The sequence below is a fragment of the Heterocephalus glaber genome, unplaced genomic scaffold, assembly GCF_053883595.1.
Source record: "Heterocephalus glaber isolate CG9 unplaced genomic scaffold, H.glaber_assembly_v1.0 deba00000281, whole genome shotgun sequence".
Classification (NCBI taxonomy): Eukaryota; Metazoa; Chordata; class Mammalia; order Rodentia; family Bathyergidae; genus Heterocephalus; species Heterocephalus glaber.
This window is the reverse complement of record NW_028258139.1, coordinates 24,447,366-24,466,296: the sequence shown is the minus strand read 5'-3', so window position 1 is coordinate 24,466,296 and position 18,931 is coordinate 24,447,366. Positions and strand designations below refer to the sequence as shown.

The following is an 18,931-nucleotide window of genomic DNA, read 5'->3' as shown; positions in this document are numbered from 1 at the left end:
TAGTTCCAATTTTTGCCTGTCCCTGAGATAGGTAAGGCCCTTTGGAAAATGACTCAGTAAAGAAGGGCAAAGAATTCATCTGTGAACTTTGAGGGTGCTGACGGGTTCCTTTGATGACTGAATTAGGTCCCTTTCCTGACCCAAGGTTGTGCTGAGAAAGTCCTTATGAGGTTGCTGGGAAGTGAAAATGTTGAGAAGCACTAATTCCAAACTGGCTTTTTGTCCCATGACTTGTCATATGACATCACTCTGGGGAGTTTTGAGACTGAAAGGAGATGCTACAAATAATGGCACTGGAAAATAGAAGTAAACCTTGCTGGTTCTGAGAAAGCCGGTGCTTCCGGTTACCACGGTCAGAGGAAATTCATACAGTCAGCTTGTTGTGGAGCTGTCCGGAGTCCTGATTTCACAGCCAGGGAATAGAGAAGCAAAAATGTGTTGTCCAAACTTCCCTAAGCCACAGGAGTCATCGGCATGCTTTTCTGAAGTTTAACCTGAAGCATTATTGGGGGGAGGGCAGGAGAAGAAAGAACCATCTCAAATTCCATGGCAGAAGTGAGCAGAACATGTCTTCTCTCCTGAAACTCCACTGGAAAGGGTCAGATCAAATCTAACTCATGGACCTTAGTTTGCAAAAAATAGAGGCCAGTCATAGGAGGCTAGGCAGCATTCTTCCATCTCCTGAGCTTCTGTTCATCTTCTTATTTATTCAGCAAGTACTCAGCATCATGAAGTATGTTAAAGTCTTGTTCTCATGACATGTCGATAGATACACCAATTATTGTTAGCCATGACCAAGAAATATCTGCATAGTATTTCTGAACATTTCAATGGAACATTGTGTTCTCTAATTCACTGGTAAAGGTAGAGAGGAAAACAAGTTCCCTTATTCACATATTATTTTATTGTTCAAGCAGAATGAAGCCTCTGCTTCCTTATGAAAATGGAAAGGATATAATCATTGTTTCCACATTTTTTTAAAAAAGCAAACAAGCCTTTATGGTCCAAATTTGCTCCCAAGAAGCAGACCGGGGCAGTGGAAAGAAAAGAAGCTTTGTAATTATAAATACGTATGTATTTCAATAATTCTAAGATGCACATTTCTAATTAAGATGTGAAATTTTTGATAAAATACACCTCAATATCTCTGAAATCAGAATGCACTTTACTATCACCGGCATCTCAAAACTCGAAGTTCTTTCCAGGGAAGTTTGCAGCTGCTTCTGCTGGACACCAGGTGGCAGTGTCAACCCGGTGCCGCTTTAAATTAAATCCTCTTCCTGAGACTTTTAAAAACAGATTGCATTCAGAATGTGAAATCAGGCAGCAAACTGATGCAGATTTCATTTGGAATTTAAATCTTGGTGAGCTTTTCCCCGTCATCTAGTCAATATCAGGGTGTAGGCATGTGGGTTTCCTCACCTCACTGGTTGCTCCTTTCCCCCTTATTCATTTTTACCGTGAGGTATAAATTTGACGTGTGTGTGTGTGTGTGTGTGTGTGTGTGTGTGTGTGTGTACACGCGTGTATGTGTATTTTCTCTTACATTTGTCATATTGGGTTATTTTTATTTCTGAGTGCAGCATAGATAATAGGGCATCTCTCCATTGATGGCACCTTACCATCAATGAAATATGGTGGCCAGATTTTGAGCTCCGTGATCTTAGCTTAATTCTTGGAACCTAAGTTCTCTCTTCATAAGTGGGACAGCAGTGTTTCTCATAAGACCACAGAGTAGCTGCACACGGATGCGATTCTGGAATTCTGAAATCTTGGGATTTAAGAGCCTCGCTTTTACTTTGCTAAGGCGTTAAGACCCTTTCCTACTTAACCGCTACCCTATCTCCTTTCCTTTGCTCTTCACCTCATCCAAAATTCATAAAGGAGAGGATGGGGACAGACAGCACTGTCTCCTCCATTCGAGAGCCAGAGGGAGCAAGCTTTGGGGGCTTGGGCAGAGCCACTCAGCAAGAATACTAGCTCTGGAGTCACAGCAGACTCGGATCCCAGGCCCTACTGACAGTGTGACTTTGGGCGGCCTTCGTTATTATTTCTCTGTGTCTCCTTTCATTGAGTCTAAGGCTCATAATAGCATTTCCTTCTGTTGTTTTTGTCAGTTGGTATGGATATCATAGAAACAGTGCCTTGTACTTGGTAAATACTCAGTATGTTATTTATTCCATATTCCCTGCTCAGCAATGACCCAGTCCCTAATTGGAAGCTCAGAGAGAGTCCCTAAGGAAAGTCTGTATGACACAAGTGGAGTGAGAGTTTTCTGAGATACTCATTGCCCTCACTGTGGGGGAACCTGTGTCATGCAGAGCACACATTAGGTGGTGGATAATTTGACCATCAATGGGCAAGTCCTATGTCCTTTTGGAAATCACCTTCAGACATGCCATGCCTCCCATAGGCCCAACTTTGCCTCACAACCATGTGACTACAGATGAAATGTGGACAGTTTTAGATAAAAGACACTAGAAACTATAGTCTGCCTGTGTTGGTCCATTAGAGAAGCAAGTACCTTGTTAGCAAGAATGAAGGAAAAGTCTTTGTTTAGCTCTGGACAGAGGTATCCACACAGGCTGATGGGGAAGAGTTTTTGCAAAACCGCCTTGCTCATTTTCCTAGCTCTTTCCACGGAATGACAAGGAAAGAAAATGTATCTAATTTGGACCTTAGTCTCTCTGTTATATTATGAATAAGAAAAGAATACCTGCTATTTTGGAGGCATTGAGTAAAACAAAACTTTGCGGAAGTATGATTACTTCATAAACACAAATGCTTTTGCATTGGGGATTGCAGGTGAAGGTATTAATTTTGGAGTTTGCAATCTGGAGGTAGTTATCCCACAAACTCACTGGGAATGGTGTTGTGCACCGAGGTGTGAATTCCCCAAGCTGAAGAAGGCAGAATCACCCAGGCAGCTAAATAAACTCACAAAACAATTGTTCACTGGAGCTTTACAGGGTACTGGATCAAACTTCTGAAATTTGCTTGCAAATTCCCTGCTGTTCTTGCCTCCTGCAGACAGCAAACACCTCCTGTGCTCAGCCAAAGAAGGTCTGTCAGTGGCTTTTATCAGTGCAAAGGAGCAGCCCCATTAAGCAGAGACAGCAGCCTTTCTTGTCAGCCTCCTTTACGATTCAGGGCTGGGTCGGGCAAGAACATGGGAAAAAGTATAAGTATGCCATCACCATATTGATCACTTCGCCTAATCAAGACATTGCTCAGGAGCCTTTCATACAAATCTGAGAAGGCATATTCATTATCCTGATTGAATGGCAAGGGATGCATGCTCAGAGAGGTTATTTCACTTGTTGATGGTCACATAGTAAGGAAGTGGTGAAGATGAATTCAAACTTACTCCATATCCACGACTTATCTTCTTCCTCCTAAACTTAGATCAGGATTTCTGAGCCAGCAGATGACTTGGAAAATTGGATAATAGATATCTAAACTAAGGAAGGCAATGTTTATCACTAACGCTTACACCAAGTTACTCGGCATCTTTATATATTATTTTACAAAGTTGCAAATGGTGTGAATTCATCTGAAAGCAAAGACAGTCTCCAAGTGGAAGAAACTTGATGCTTACTATGGACTCCTTTAGTCAAGAGCAAAGCTGTGGCTCTCTTTTAACAGCATTTCCTTGCATGGGCATCAGTCTACTAATGATTTTGAAAGCAAATAAGAAAAGACAGTACGAAACCAAACCAAATCAAACAGCAAAGAAACCCAAACCACATCCCCTGCGCGCTGTCTCTGTCCACAAGAACATTTACAATCATTTACTTCAGAAAAAGAGCCAGTGTGGAGACTCAGGTCTACCTTGTGCTCCAGGCTGGAGTCTTTAAACATCAGTGAGAATGGTTTGATATGTTCTCTTCTCAATTTATCGCCACTCCGCAAGTCGATGGTATGTTCTATTCTCTTGTTAATTTCCTCAGGCCCAGACTGGACATGCAAAGCTTGTGCAAGATGGTTTGGAAGCAGATTTATTGAATTTCTTGTTAGAGCAGCCAGAGTCTAGGGGGAAAGCACATGCAAACACAATAAACCTGCTAGTCCCCTTTGGATAAAAAAGAAATGCAATGTCTTTAGATCATGTTGCATTGCAAAGAGTAATAGCATTCCATGCAGTTGTATTCAGTGAAACCTACAAAATTCAATCAGTTAGAATTTGGGTCAGAGAAACACAACCTGGCAAAGTATCACATTGTGAAGGATACGTTTCCTCTATGTAGGTGCACTGAATTCCTTTGGTTGAACCATTAGGAGCATAGCCACCTTTGAAATGTTTAATTATAACCCTTTCTCTCACCAGGCACGTCCCAGGTATGAGAGAAAGAGAACCAAAGAAGAAACAGAAAGAAAATGCATCCAGAAAGCCCAGAAAAATGATCATCTCCCACTGAGTTAATTCCACATTTTCATGTGCTCTTTTATTTCTTTTTTTCTTTTTTTTTTTTTCTTTTGGTACCGGGAATCGAACTCAGGACCTTCCGCTTTCGAGGTAGGTGGCAGAACCACTGAGCTAAATCCCCAGCCCTGTGTTCTTTTATTTTAGGGTGGTGGGGAGACCTGGGGGTCTCTTAGCTTGCATTTTCTTTTTAAGCATTCCTCATAGACTGAACAATCATGTGTGCCAGGGTCTGCTCCTCAAACCTGATGGATATTACTAAATTTTTGTACTTCCCAAATATTTCCCTCCCTGGGGTAGACCATTAGATATCTATATACTCATATAGATACACGTGTATAATTTCCTTTAGGCAAAAATGTAAGCACCCCCTGCCTCCCACTCTTTCACAGGGTTACACAGCATGAGGCAGGGAAAGGCACAACCACCACAGTTGATAACTAGATTTGGATACATGGATACAGAAGTTGCATTGGCTTATGAGGCCACATCTGTTTAACAGAGAAACCTTTCTCCTGGCGATCAGCTGGCTGGCTCTAGCCAATGCAATGCTCATTCACACCTCCAGTTTGAGACAGCTTTTTTGACGTAACAGGATCTGAAGAGAGTAGGGAGAGACACCTATTCCATTCCCTTGAAATTTCCTCAAGGGGAGGAAGAGGCTGTGGTGGAAACTCCCTGCCTCTGTACTATGTACAAACTGCTTTGCTTGGGAGCCTCTCATCTTGGCTGTGTGAGAACCCAGTCTAGATTAAAATGAGACTATGCAATCATCACATGGTAGCCTGTGAGGCAATGGAGGACCTTGGAGAGCCTCCTGACTGTGCCCTTCATATATCCGGAGTCTTGGAGAGGCTTGTTCAAGAGTTTTCATCTTATTTGAGCTGAACCAGGCCCACTGTGGGTAGGACAGAGATGCAGTCAGGAGCTTTGACCTCTCTGGAGTCACCCAGTCTATTAGCTAAGGATTCTTCCCGTGGAATAGTTGGACCCTTCCCTTTAGCCTTCATGGGAATAGCAAATGTATCTAAAATTGACCTCTCTAAAGAATTCTACAGGAAGGCCTCAGCACTGGTAACATTTGCAGAAACTTTCTTCTCCAGCCCCAGGATAAGGATGGAGTCCAGTGTGCCAACACGAGAAAGCAAAATATATACTCTCAGGGCACTGAAACGGTTGATTTCACCTCTAAGTACCAAAAAGACTACCACAGAGAAAAAGATAGATGTTAGAGGGAGGCATGGCAGGATGAGAGGCAAGAAGGACTGAAGCAGAGAGAAGAAAACAGGGACCAATGCAGCGGAAAATCGAACAGCAAGAGCCCCACAAGGCCAGAGGGCTTGGGCTCCTGAGAAGAGATGTGATTATGCAGCATCCTCAACTGGCAGCTCCTTGGTGGATTTCTCATTAGTTTCTTGGGAAGAAATTCTTTCCAAAAGAATTCCTGTAAAAAGTGCCAAACTTAGGCTTGTATCTTGGAGAGGAGGTGAGAAGGACTTTCAGGCTGCCCTTACCTGCGCATACTTTCTGGCTTAGGTGGATGATGCTCTTCAGGAGTCCTTTGAGCTGGACGCTAACCTTAGGAGATGACATTTGCTGTAATATCTTTGTACACTCGTAGTTAGGCGTCCCCATCACTTTCTACAATTTTAATTTTCTTATAGTTTTCCTTCTTTGAATTAAATGGAGCTATCTATTCTGCCAGTTTCTCATGCTTTCAGTGGCTATAAAACCTCTGGATTTCACAGGGCAGGGAAGTTTCCAATATGTTTTTAGGGCTGATTTAGTTAAATCACAGTAGCAGCAGCATCAGTGGTAGCAGTGATGATGCCTGCAATTCTCTCATATGAACATTACTTCTAATATGACCATTATTTCTCATATGAGCATTATTTTTCAACATGAATGATATAATCTCAGAATATAATAATCCTTCATTCCAGATATATTTAATTGAGTGAATAAGTCCATTTTGCTCTTATTTTTTTCTCATATTGATGGGAACTACTGTTGCTGGGGACTGGTATGGGTCTGTAGGGAACACACGTGAACTGGGAATATTCGACGTTTCCTGGTTGCCTGTGCTGAGTAATGGGTGTTGATTCTGAGAGGATTCTGCTGCCATTGGCCTCTTTTGCAGGCAGAGACCATCAAATCCGCTCCTGTTCCAGCTGCCTCGCTCCTCACCATGTTCTCCTGGTTGGCTGAATGGTTGCTTCAAAGGAGAGGGAATTTGGAATCATCCCCCTGATCATTTTTAATACAACATAAATTTAAAATTAGTATACGTTTTCCATCTACATCATTGGTGGGAATGTAAACTAGTGCTACAATGGAAATCCGTATGAAGATTCCTCAACAAACTAAACATAGAAATTGCAGTTGACCCAGCTTTTCCTCTTTTGAGTATATTCCTGAAAGAGTTAAAGTCTTCATACCACAGTGGCACATGCATCCCTGTATTTATAGCAGCAGGATTCACAATAGCTAAATTATGGAAGTGGCCTATATGCCCACTGACCGATAAGCAGACAAAGAAAATGTGGTATACATACAAAATGGAGTGCTATTCAGCCAGAAAGAAGGCTAAATTTGAATCATTTGTAGGAAAATGTATGTATCTCGAGACCATAATGCTAAGTGAAACCAATCAGGCACAGAAGGTTAAATATTGCATCCTTCTGTTCTTCATCACTGCCACTAGGATATAGCTACTGCCTGGGAAAGAGACTGTTTCATCAAAATGTCAATGATATTGTGGTGGAAAATCTTGTCTTGTCCAAGCAGTGATTTTTATTCCACATAGTCTATTCCTAGTATTTTATGAGGGTGATCAATTCTCAATGATTATTTTCTTATCATTTGTTCTGTCAAGTTCATGTGACAATCAGATATTCTGTCCGACCAACAGTCTTTCTGGTGCCTACTTCCCCTTTTTAGGGTTATATCCTCAAAGGAAACTCAGCATGAAACCCAGCAGGCACACAAGATGAAATTAGGAAGGGCCATTGGGAAGTCATCTGCTTTTATTTAACTCCCAGTGGCGTGCAAAAGATACGTGTCCAGAGGAATGACTATGATGTGGGATTATTTGTGATACCCCAGTCTCCATTAGTAAAGGTTATGATGTGGTTATGTGTTCAATTTCATCGGGTAATTCTGCCAACATGAAAAATCCATATGCTGATCCCTCCACTGTGATCACTGTAAGACGGTAAGCAGTCCTGGGAAATGTATACGATGTCCGCTGTGCTTATGTAGACTCACACGGCAATGAGCTATTTTTAATAGAATGCAATTTTCTCTTCTGATGACTTGCAACACTAGTGTTGAGCTAGATTGGATCAGGTCAAAAAAATAGCTTAAGCTTTCAAATGTGATTCTAGACTTAGATTGATCTCCATGCTGCTGAGGCAGCTCACGCACATAAACAATTGGCTAGAGAATAAGAAAAACAAGTGATTGAAATGGAAGGAAATGAAAAATGTCATGAGAATATTTGAGTATAATACATTGAATATCATATAATGTATAATTGAATACATATATTCAAATATACATTTCACTGTATAACTGAAGTATATAGTATATTTATGTACAATAGTAAATATGCATATTTATTTATATTATCTGGTGTTTTTAGATATTTGGAATATAAAATTGGGGCAGCGATTTTTTCTTTTATTCTTTTATTTTTTTTGTTTTTTTGTGACAGGGTCTGGCTTTGTAGTTCAGGCTGGTCCTGAACTCACCGTGTAGCCCAGACTGGCCTTGAACTTACAGTGATTCTCCTGCCTCAGCCTCCTGATTACTAGCATTACAAGTGTGAGCCACCATGCCTGACTTGAGGTAGCAATATTATAAATATTCTATGTTTATACTTATAAGTACTGTTATAACATTATAACACATAATGCTATTTATTTGCTTTTGGGTTTTAGATATTGTATGTCAGAATGCAGCAGCAGAGATGTCAAAGTTTGTGGCTGAGGTCTCTCATGATTTTGTCTTCACAAAAGATGTTGGGGCTCCTAGTTTCAGCCTAAGTGAGATCCATATTCTTGGGTATTTCAGAAATTACTTCCCCCCTCATAGGTGTGTGAGGCATCAAAACCCAATGAGTACCACTGTCCATTCTGAAGCCATGGTTTGAAGCTGGGGATCTTGCCTGTGAAACTGGGAGTTCTAGAAAAAGTTCCAACTGGGGGGCTGAGTTTCTTTAGAAGCTGCATTTGAGTTGGGTGGGGATATCATGGATCCTCTTAGACTCATCGTTTTGTTTAGTACATGAAATTCTCTTTAGGATTCACCTTTTATCTATGTACTATGAAGACCCACTTTTCCTACTGATTTTATCACTGCATGGATGGCCATAAACCTTAATGTTAATTAACTAGCTTGTAACAATGAATAAATTCTTCCTAGTAAGATTTCTAGTTGAAATCTTAGACGTAATCTTGGATTGTGTTTTTAGTCAAAAATACTTTAATGCTCTTATGGAATCATGTATTCCAATCTCAAAACAACTCCTCCAACATCCTTGTAGATACTGTGAATCAGCTTACATAGTTTCTGTGCTGAAGGGCTCTATGTCATTACGGAGTTCTTCTAACTCTTTCATAAGAGTGGCAGATGCCTCACTGCAAGTTCTGCATATCATTCCCTTTAAGAAGTGTGGCTCCATTATTTGTTTATTGCCATTCCTTGTCACTAGTCTCTTTGAGACAAAGGAGTTGGCCCCTTCTGTTTCTTTGTTCCCATGGCTATGCCGGTGCCTGATGCTTTGTAGCCACTCAGTCCACGTTTATTGAATGAACAAATTCTTGTATCCTTCTGATGGGATTCACAGCACACATTGCTGAGATAAAGGCACTGAAGTTCTGCAAAATTGAGACTTCTAAACTCTGCATTGCCCAAGCTTTTTGACAATAAAACCCACCCTTCCTTTTAAGTTACTTCTGCATAGTCAGTGGGATATCATCTAGGAAACAGTGCTCTGAAGCTCTTACTTCCTTTTCTCCCAGTTTCCCACTGGACCAGTTTCTGATGTCTGAATAAAATCTGTTTATTCCCCTCCACATGGCCACCTTCTAGCATTCTGGCTTTTCTTTTCTGGATGAATGGCTTTGGGTTCCCCAATTGGCCCACAAGTGACATGGCTTTTCCATGTCACACACTGCTTTCTCATTTGTCCATGCCCTGTGTGAACTACTGCAGAGAATGCCAGGCCCAGTGGAAATGATATGTGACCTGTACTGGAGCTCAGACAACGGGGACAATCTGATCTGCTAAGGAATTACTCTGCCATTATATTTTATGCATCAGAATGCATAGCACCTGGGTGCATGTCCTGATCCGACTTTAAAAACTGATTCAAGCATCACCTCCTCCAGGAAGTCTACTCTAGGCCTACACTTGCCCTTAGCCCAATTGCTGTGATTTACTGTAATTGCCTGATCATGTGTTTGTTTCCTTAAACTCTGATCTCCCTGAGTTCAGGTGCTAAGCCTAAGGTGTGACTGAGTTTCTCGCTCCTGGGACCTTTCCTAGGTCCACAGAAAGTAGGTGTAGAATGAATAAATTGATGAGTGGAGGACTGAGTGCCTCTAAGTGAAGATTCTCTCTTGGGCAATGTTTCCAGTCTTCTGCTACCAAAATCCCTTTACTTTTCTTGTTCTTTCCAAAGTGGACTTGAAATTTAGAAATGTTCTGATTAATCAAAAGTACTTCATTGTCCTATTATCTAATCTAAATGCCTAGTTTTTTGATCAGCATGAGATAAAACGCACTGCCATGACAGGTGATATTACAACCAAGAGCAAGAGGCATTTAGGGAAGCCTTATGCAGCTAGTCAGTGTGGGGTCTTATTCATGTTTTCGGAATCTAGAGATTGCTTCCCCATAACTATTTCTCATGCTGACCGCTAGGGCACCAGAGACCACAGATTAAAAAATGGTAACCTTGAGACTTCTGGGACCAAACCCTAGACCAGTGATGGTGAACCTTTGAGAGACCAAGTGCCCAAACTGCATCCCCAAGCCCATTTATTTATTGCAAAGTGCCAACACTGCAATTAAACCTGAATTCTTAGCTGCTGGGGCTATGTTGAGGCGACTTGGCTGGTGTGCTGATAGAGAGGGCTCTGTGTGCCTGCTGCAGCACGCGTAGCATAGGATCACCACCACTGCCCTAGACTAGCTTTGGGGCACTTCCTTGAGCCATTAGTTCTTTCATTAGTGAAAGAACTTCATCTTGTCTTAGGTTCCTTGGGATGTAGATGTTGTCTTGAGATTTAGCTGTAGGTACCTGTGATTGCAGTTCATGGTTTAGGCTGCCTCACTGCTGATGTAGGAAGGACCTAGGCAAGATGCTAAGTCCAGCGAGCTCAGAACATAGCTACAGGGCTTCCTCCTCTTAAACTTCTTGCTCCAGGTCCTGAGTAGTGGAGTCTGTACTCAGAAGTAGAAGGACCAGAGACTTCCTTAAACTGTTCCTGGGGCATTTCCTGTCCCTAACTTAGAGGCCTCTCTAGGTCCAACTCAAACTTGCTCCTTCCAGGATTTAGATTGTAAGAAAGGCAGAGATTTTATCTTTTAGTCCTTAATGACTTTCTATGTCCTAGAGGACACAGGAGAAGCACTAGCCTGAACCAGAGCATCCCATCGGTACATGTAGAGTTCTTTCTTTCTTTACTGTTTATTAAAATCCCAATCCAACCATCAGAAGAGAAGGCTCTTACTTTTTAAAAGGTTATTTTGTGACAAATAATAATCATATATAACTATGGGCTACCCTGTGATGCTATGCTATTGCATCTGTTAGAATAATTGAATCGAGCTAATTTATGTATTCACCACCTTCAATACTTATCACTTACTCTTTTTTAAGAAATCTCCCTTCTTGGGATAGTTGCAAGATAAGACAGTCTTTGGGAGTTTGTATTTAGGTTCTCAGGGAAAATGCCTGGTCTTTTTTTAAAGGCACAATTATTTTTTTTCTCATATTTGGGGACGGGGAGCAGAGATTTCCTTGGATATAAGATGCAGTCATTTTCTGAAAGAGAGTACAAAGTATCACTTGGAGAAACATTGACTTAGGTGACTCTTGGGGAAATAGCCACATGGGGTTTCTTAGAACTGGCATGTAACAGTTTTTTTCCTTCTTGGAGGAATGGAGTTGGTAGCCAATTGGACTATTCCCAGGAGCAAGGTAAGACAGTCAAGACAGCTGCAACTTCCCCGTTTGTATGAAGAGAAATAAAATGTCACATCTAAATTATCTGTTGGATGCATTTTAAAAATAGGAATTCCATATACTTTTGCTTCTTCTTTGGGTATTATGTTGACACCACGTATTTTTCAAACAAAGCAAAAGAATATCTAATGAGATCACATGGTAGGAGGAAGCCTATAGGATCCTGCCTTGGGAGGAGGTTTTAAGTAATTTTCATAATAGTTCCATAGCTTCTAGCCCAGGAAACAAAACAACAAGGGTCAGAATATCCTTTGATTGCTGAAATAATAGACCCTATGTATCTAGCAAGCCTGTTGGACAATGTCAGCACCACTCCGTAGCTGGGTTTCCGATCCCCAAACCTGAGCAAACAATGCAAGTCCACTGGGATCATTGTTGCTTCCCTCCTTGAGGCAGAACTGAGAGTTTCTGAGTACTGCCTGCATATTACATTTGATGGGGATTAAAAGAGCTGTGAGATACTTTGATTAGCCTTTGGCGCCTTGTGTTCTGAAATTCCATCTCTCTACGATGAGAGAAATAAAACAGTGACGACAGGGGATTCCTAGTTCTGGCTGACTTCACAGAGGCCATTTCCTAGTTTGCTCTTTATTTGAACCCTACAACCTCACTCTTGATCTTCTAAACTAATATTAATAAGTTGGCTCAGTAGAACAGCTTATTGGTTTGGGGTTGAGGTCCAGGAATACTTAAGCACAGTACTAGGCTATTTCCCATTAAATGCCTCAGCCTTTACTTCATGTCATCCTACTGGGATGGGGTCATGGCTTGGTCACAGGCACATGGGACCTCACTGAGCTATTTGGCCATGATGGGGACAGATGGTTGTCTATGGCTGAACTTCCAGGCCCAACCGCAGTATCTGGCTGGGCAGAGCTCTCCGGATAGGAAGCCTCAGAGCCCTGGCTAATACTTTGGATTTTGTTCCCAATCCTCACCTCAGCAAGGTTACTAGGAACATGTGGTTTCTAACATTGATTCTGCCTGGCCCAAGAAGCCTTCTTGGCTGTTCACTTTATCATTAGCTATTCCTTGATTGTTGAATACTTTGGATTCTTCAGAAAAAAGATCCTAGTCTCTGTTGGGAAAATGTAATTGTACTCAAGTCACTTGGGTCATTTCTCATTAAAAAATTGTTAAACTTCATGGATTTGGTTGAAACAGAACTTGCCACATCCACTTAGACATGACTACTTTGAAGCTAATGATTGGAAGTAAACTGTCAGCTGATGTTTTCACTTTTACATTTTCACAACCCTAGTAATGTGTGGAAGAGATTTACAAACCCCAGCCCTGACTTCCTTTGGGGTGGTATAAACACAAGGGTAAGGTCTGACCTAGGGAGAGAGGCAGAATCCCTGCTTCATATGGACTCATGGGCACAGAGCAGCTGAAACTTGAATGGCTTCCGGGAACAAAGGATAGGTGTGAATCAAAGAAACCCTATCACTGAAATGACTGGGCCAAAATCTCATAGGCTGTGGCTGGAGAGGTGGCCACTATTCTACTGACCTTGGATAATCTTGAGCCCACAGCCTGGAAAATTTGAACTCCGGAAATAAATAAGCAAACATATAGGTCCTAGGTTGTTCAGGTACTTGAGAACATCAAAGATATAGGATTTTCAGAAACATCAATGTCTGAGAGAAGTCCACATAGGTGTGATTGTGTGTATGTGTGTGTGTTTTCTTAATAGAGATTTGGAGAAATGTAATTATAAGAATCCCCTAAACTTTTCACTCCTTTGTGGTTCAGAAGTAACTCACTTAGCACATGATGATTTAGATCTAGTGTACGCCTCAAAGGATCATGGGCTAGACAATTGTTCACCAGTGCTACAATATTAGAAGTGAGACTTTTGGAAGATGATTAGATTGCAAGGGGCCTAACTGTATGGGTGGATTAATCCATTCATGGATTCACAATTTAATGGCTTATTGGGAGGCAATGAAACCTTAGGAGTTGGGACCAGGGTGAAGGGAGTGGGCCATGGGGTCATGCCCTTAGGACTACATATTGTCTTAGGCCTGTCTGTCTGTCTGTCTCTCTATCTCTTTGATTTCTGGCTGCAATGAAGTAAACAGCTTTCCTCTGGCACGATGGTTCTTCTTTGTCATAATCTTAAAAATGAGCTAGTCAACCATGGATTGAAACCTAGGAAACCATTAGCTAAAATAAATCTTTCTTTAAGTTTCTTTTTCAGGTATTCTGTCACAGTGACAGAAAGCTGACTCACACAGCATGGGAGAGAAATATTATACCTTGAGTTGCTGATAAGTTGCTCAGGTTTGTTGTTTTACATCTATCAGGCTGAAGTTTTTCAGACTCCTATTAATTAAATTTAATTAGTAATGTTTTTCTTAAATTTCTTCCAATGGATGTATAAATTACTAACCCTAAAGAATCCATCCTCTCTTACTGCTTGCCAGTTGTGGCAGGCAGGACCAAATTGAGACAAAAAGCAGCCACCCATTAGAGTCAACCTGTTATATTTTTGGGAGTGTATGCCTTTCACCGCATCTTTTAACCTTCCTAACACACACTTTTTTCCTGTAATTGTCTCATTAACTCAGCTTTTCTGGATTGGTACCATCCTGAATGCTGTTTCTGAGCTGGCCACTTAAGAATGGTGCTACACTGAAGTCCTCCCAGAATACAAAATCCCTAGTGGGCTGGACCATACACGCTGTGTCCAAAGCCCTGACCTCTCATGGTGTGAAGAAGGACTAAAGTTAATATAAAAGCCACAGAGTGGGAGAAACACCACCAAATCTAGTCACTCATAACCTGGGCATCACAGAAGTAGTTTGGGGATCCTAGACGAGAGAGAACTTTGTAAAAATATTCCACAAGGACTGCACACTTCCCCTGGATAAGCACTGCAATTCCTTTCTAACACTAGGTGAGGTAAAAATAAGCTCACACACAAATAGCTAAGATGAGGGTGTTCAAACCAACAAAAATATAAAGTGTCTTTGCTGTGGTTGGGATTAAATCACCTGAGAGGGACTACGTGCCTTTGTTCATGCAGAGCAGTAACCCTGGCAGTAACCCATGATGTGGGCCAAATTACTGTAAAAAGTGTAATAAATGACCATTCACACCAGATGTAACTTTGTTTGGAAAGAAAATACCCTCATAGATATAAATTCCACTAGGTCAAAACAATGTGTTCAGTTCCAAAAAAAGGGAGTATTCACTGAGGTAGCTCACTTGAAGAAATGTTATCGGGGTTGATTTCGGCCCAGTCACCTAAAAATTGGGCACCAGGATTATTATAAAGTACCACTCAATTCTTTGTTTTCAAATTGGAAGAACGAGGAAATATGGAAACATTCCATATTTTTGCTATTTCTCTTTCCTACCTATTTTCACCTGTTTAAAATATCATACATTTACTATTGCATATCTAAAATACTGTATACATATTTATTGATTCCTGTTTTAAGATGTGCAAACAACTAGTCAATTCCTGGTGAAAAAAGAGCCCAACTAGTTTTAGAAAGTTTCACTCAGTTACTGCTCTGTAGTAACCACAGGTTGTATGTCATGTTTGCCGACCAAAATGTACATTTTGAGATCTGTAAGTCTACAGGGGTCATGTCTACCTTTATCTATTCCACCTGAGTTTATCTCAGGAACTTCAGAGACAGGAAGGATAGTGAGTCGGAGTTAATAGATCTAATTGTTTACTTAATTCACTCAACACTCCCTGGAAGACTTCAAATCCACTTCTTTTCTGAACAGAGTGAAAAACCAGATGCCTCTAATAACTCCCTGGCTGCACTGAGCTGCTGTGTTTAGAGTCAGGGCTGAAGGAAGTCTGGGGATTCAGAAAAAGCTATGATACAAGAAGAATGCAGCTGGACTTCAGAGAAATTTCTAAAGTCTTCCTGTCCTCTACCCTAAGCTTGCTGATGTCTAATGAACATCAAAACAGAATCCAATATTGAGATCCTTAAAAACGGAAAAATGAGCCCGTAATTTTCAGCATTCCAAGATTGAAGGTGGTCAATTAGATACTAGGTAGCTGAAGCAGTAAACTCTGAAAACGCAGCTTCCATTTTAAGACCAATACCCAATATTTCAGTTGCTGTTAGGGAGGAGGAATTTCAGGTTAAATTTTTTTGTGGGGAAAGAGGAGCCTGTGTTTTGGTCTGGAGCACTAGGAAGCTAAGCTAAGAGATTGGGCTTGCTCTTCTCTTTTCTGGGTCTGCTTTCCTCACCCCCAGTTTCACTCAGGGTAGATCTCAGCTTAAATTTCACTTGCTTGGAAGTCTTCCTTGATTCTTTTGGATCACACTTTTCCCCTCTACTCCACTGTGGTGCTACAATCTTTACGATGTTTATACTGAGCCTGCTTGCCTGTTGGTGACACCACTGGATTTCAAGTTCCTGAGCACTTGATGCCTCCTTTGCCTCTCTGTCTCCAACACTTATCTGCAAATTGAGGTCACTCATAAGCAATTAACAAATGAATGGCTGGATGAATGAACTAACATAGTGAACATCTTGGTAGGACAGACTTGCCCTACTTGAAGTAAAATGATTTGAATGCAGTGAGTTCTTTTTTGTGTGGGCATTTGTGGGGATTCCTGTACGCACAAAAAAGGGCCTGGCCCTTAGTTTGCATCCCAATTTAAAGGGAAGAAACAAAAAGGAAAGAAACCAAATCCTAGGGATCAATATTACTTGATAAGGGAACACAATTTTCATGTTGAAAACAGGGTCTTGAAGTATGTAGAGTGTGAGGGTGTTTGCAACAATGTTCAGATGTTTATCATCAAAACTCAATTAGTCAAAACGTCAAGAAAATGGTGTTTCATTTCTTGAGGGTTTTCCTTAAATTCTCTCACAATGTTTTGCTTTGATTCCTATTGATAAATTTGACTTTCATGTTTTAGAACAGTTGCTAGGATAGCCATGCAAACATAACTCTTGCAAATAGTTGGTGTCCTCACCCCTTGCTGGTGAGTCCTTTGTTGTGGCTTGGTTGGCAGGATGCTGCAGTAGACACAACCCACTAGCTCAGAGTGTGTCGTAGGTGTAGACAGTCAATGAGTAGAGTCCGAGGTAAGAGATTATTGGATAGTAAGGTCTACTTCTACTGCCCTGCAAGTGAAGTCACTGAGCTGTGGAGGGAAGTGGTTACTAAAGGTCTCTTGGTGGTAGCAGAAAAGTCAGGGCTATAATTCAGTTCTGTTGGATTTCCATTCAGCTATTCCCATCAATGGTCAAAAATTTGGGACCCACAGAAATTTAACTCAAGCTCACAAAACTTATAGCCTACAGGGCCTATTTACGAGGGACCCCAGCATCAGCGCTGGGTCGACCTGAGGGCTTTGATCAGGACAGGGTTTAGTTGAGAATTCTCATTCTTCCAATGGATGCAGAGAACAGAATCTAAGAGGAGTGCTAGCTGGGACCAGTGGTGACATAAACACCCTGGCTGTTGGCTCCAGCTTCTCCTTCTCCTTTCCTTCAGGTCTCAACATTCTCTAGTGCAAGTGGAACTAAATCAAATGGTTGGTTGCTTCATCACAAGACACACAGGAGATGCTGCCCAGCTTTTCTTTTTTCCACACAAACATCATTATGATAGGATACTCAGGTTCTGAACAGCTACTGGTAGGATAAGACTTCCATGATCTGGCTGGAGGGGCGTATGGTCATTTCCCGGAGCTGTCACAGAACTTGCTAAGTATCCCTAGTGAGCCAGTGACCCATATATTTTGGGGGAGGGGAGAGTACACACACACATACATTTACACACACGCCACACATATACACAATGTACACATGTGTACACGTAAAGACGCACCACATACCTACGCACACAACACACACATATATGCACACCTTCTAAGATTGGCTTAGTTGAAAACAGGGTAGAAAATAGAAACAGCATGTATTCAGACCACGAAGAGTGAGGATTGTAGAATGATGGAAAGCATATAGTTTTTGGAGTCAGATATAACTTGGCTGTAATCCCAGCTATTACTTACTGGCTATATAACCTTCAGTTGGTTCTTTAGAATCAAAATTTTTAGATTTGTGAAACAGGGACATTACATTTACTCTGCAAGTTGGTGTGATATTTAAATGGAAAAAATATGCATGAAGCTTGTAACTTGGAACCTGGTCCAAAGCTTTTCACTTTTGTAACCATTAGTGACCTTACTTACATTCCAGGCAATGAAGCACTTTTGTTTTCTGTTTCTCGTATGGAAAATTTTAAAATGCCATTCATGTTTATAATCTTCAGAAGTGCACAAATTAACTTCAAGTTAAGAAGTCAGTCTCTTGTGTAGAAATGACTGAAATATACATGGAGATACCAAAAACTTACTTTTCTCCATGTGACTCCCAAAAAATCCTGGAGGAGTAATAGACTACGGCCTGGATTCTGAGAAAGGTGGTTGGGATCAGACCCCCTGCTGCAAACATTAGCTCTGTTCCTAAAAGAGTGGTTCCACCTCTCTCGGCATCCCACTTGTCATAAAAATCTGATTAAAACTACTAATATATGGTTCACATGGTACATTCTAAAGCTGTTTAAAAGCCTCAGCCCTTGGTATCCTCTTTTAAATTGTGACCCTAAGATGGATTTTGTCTGATGAGCCACTTTTGCCCTCTACATTCAATTCTGCAGAAGCCAACCAAAGTCTAAACAGATCATGGCATCACCCTGCTTAAACCCTATCATGTCCCTTGGGATAAAATGCATTTGCAAGAAATCTTGCAAGGCCAGTCTGCTGTCTGCTGTCTGCTGTCTGCTTCTTCTGAAGCCCTTATCTTCTCTGTTCACTATGCCATGTAGGCTTTTTACTCTTCTAATACATTGAACTTTTTTCTTCTTTCCACCTTAGGGCCTTTGTACTAGCTGTTTGCTGTTTTGGGATGCTCTTCTCCCGGTTGTTCGAAAGCAGCATCCTTGCGGGACCCTAATCTTCAGAGAGGCCTTCTCTGACAATCCTATCTGTAGTGATTCTATCTGTCCCTGGTCCTATACCTCACTCTATTTCCTTCATAGTACTTACATGTTTTGGTTAATTGTCTGCATTTCCATTCCCTTAAAATTTAAGCTCTTGAGGGACAGTGACCACAGCTATCTTTTTGTTTCTGGATTCCTAGCATCTAGAAAACTTGAGCACCCATTAAATCATTGTTTGAAGAGCTCAAGCCCAGATACAAGTTTTAGTGACAGAATGCACCAGAAGAGCAAGATATAATTTTAACATAACGACTTTTTC

The 18,931-nt window shown here is 41.2% G+C and overlaps 1 protein-coding gene across 3 annotated transcripts in view; it reads right to left on the bottom strand.

Moving 5' to 3' along the window:
- Positions 1-18,931, bottom strand: part of Adcy8 (adenylate cyclase 8) — a 242,596-nt gene that overhangs the window by 82,318 nt on the left and 141,347 nt on the right. For 2 of the 3 annotated variants that reach the window (XM_004837939.3, XM_013069604.3), the window contains exon 8: positions 3,832-4,029. The exons of the other annotated variant lie outside the window; for it this stretch is intronic. In XM_004837939.3, coding sequence (XP_004837996.2) covers positions 3,832-4,029 — 198 coding nt within the window. The remainder of the gene's footprint in view (positions 1-3,831; positions 4,030-18,931) is intronic. 3 annotated transcript variants of the gene reach the window in all.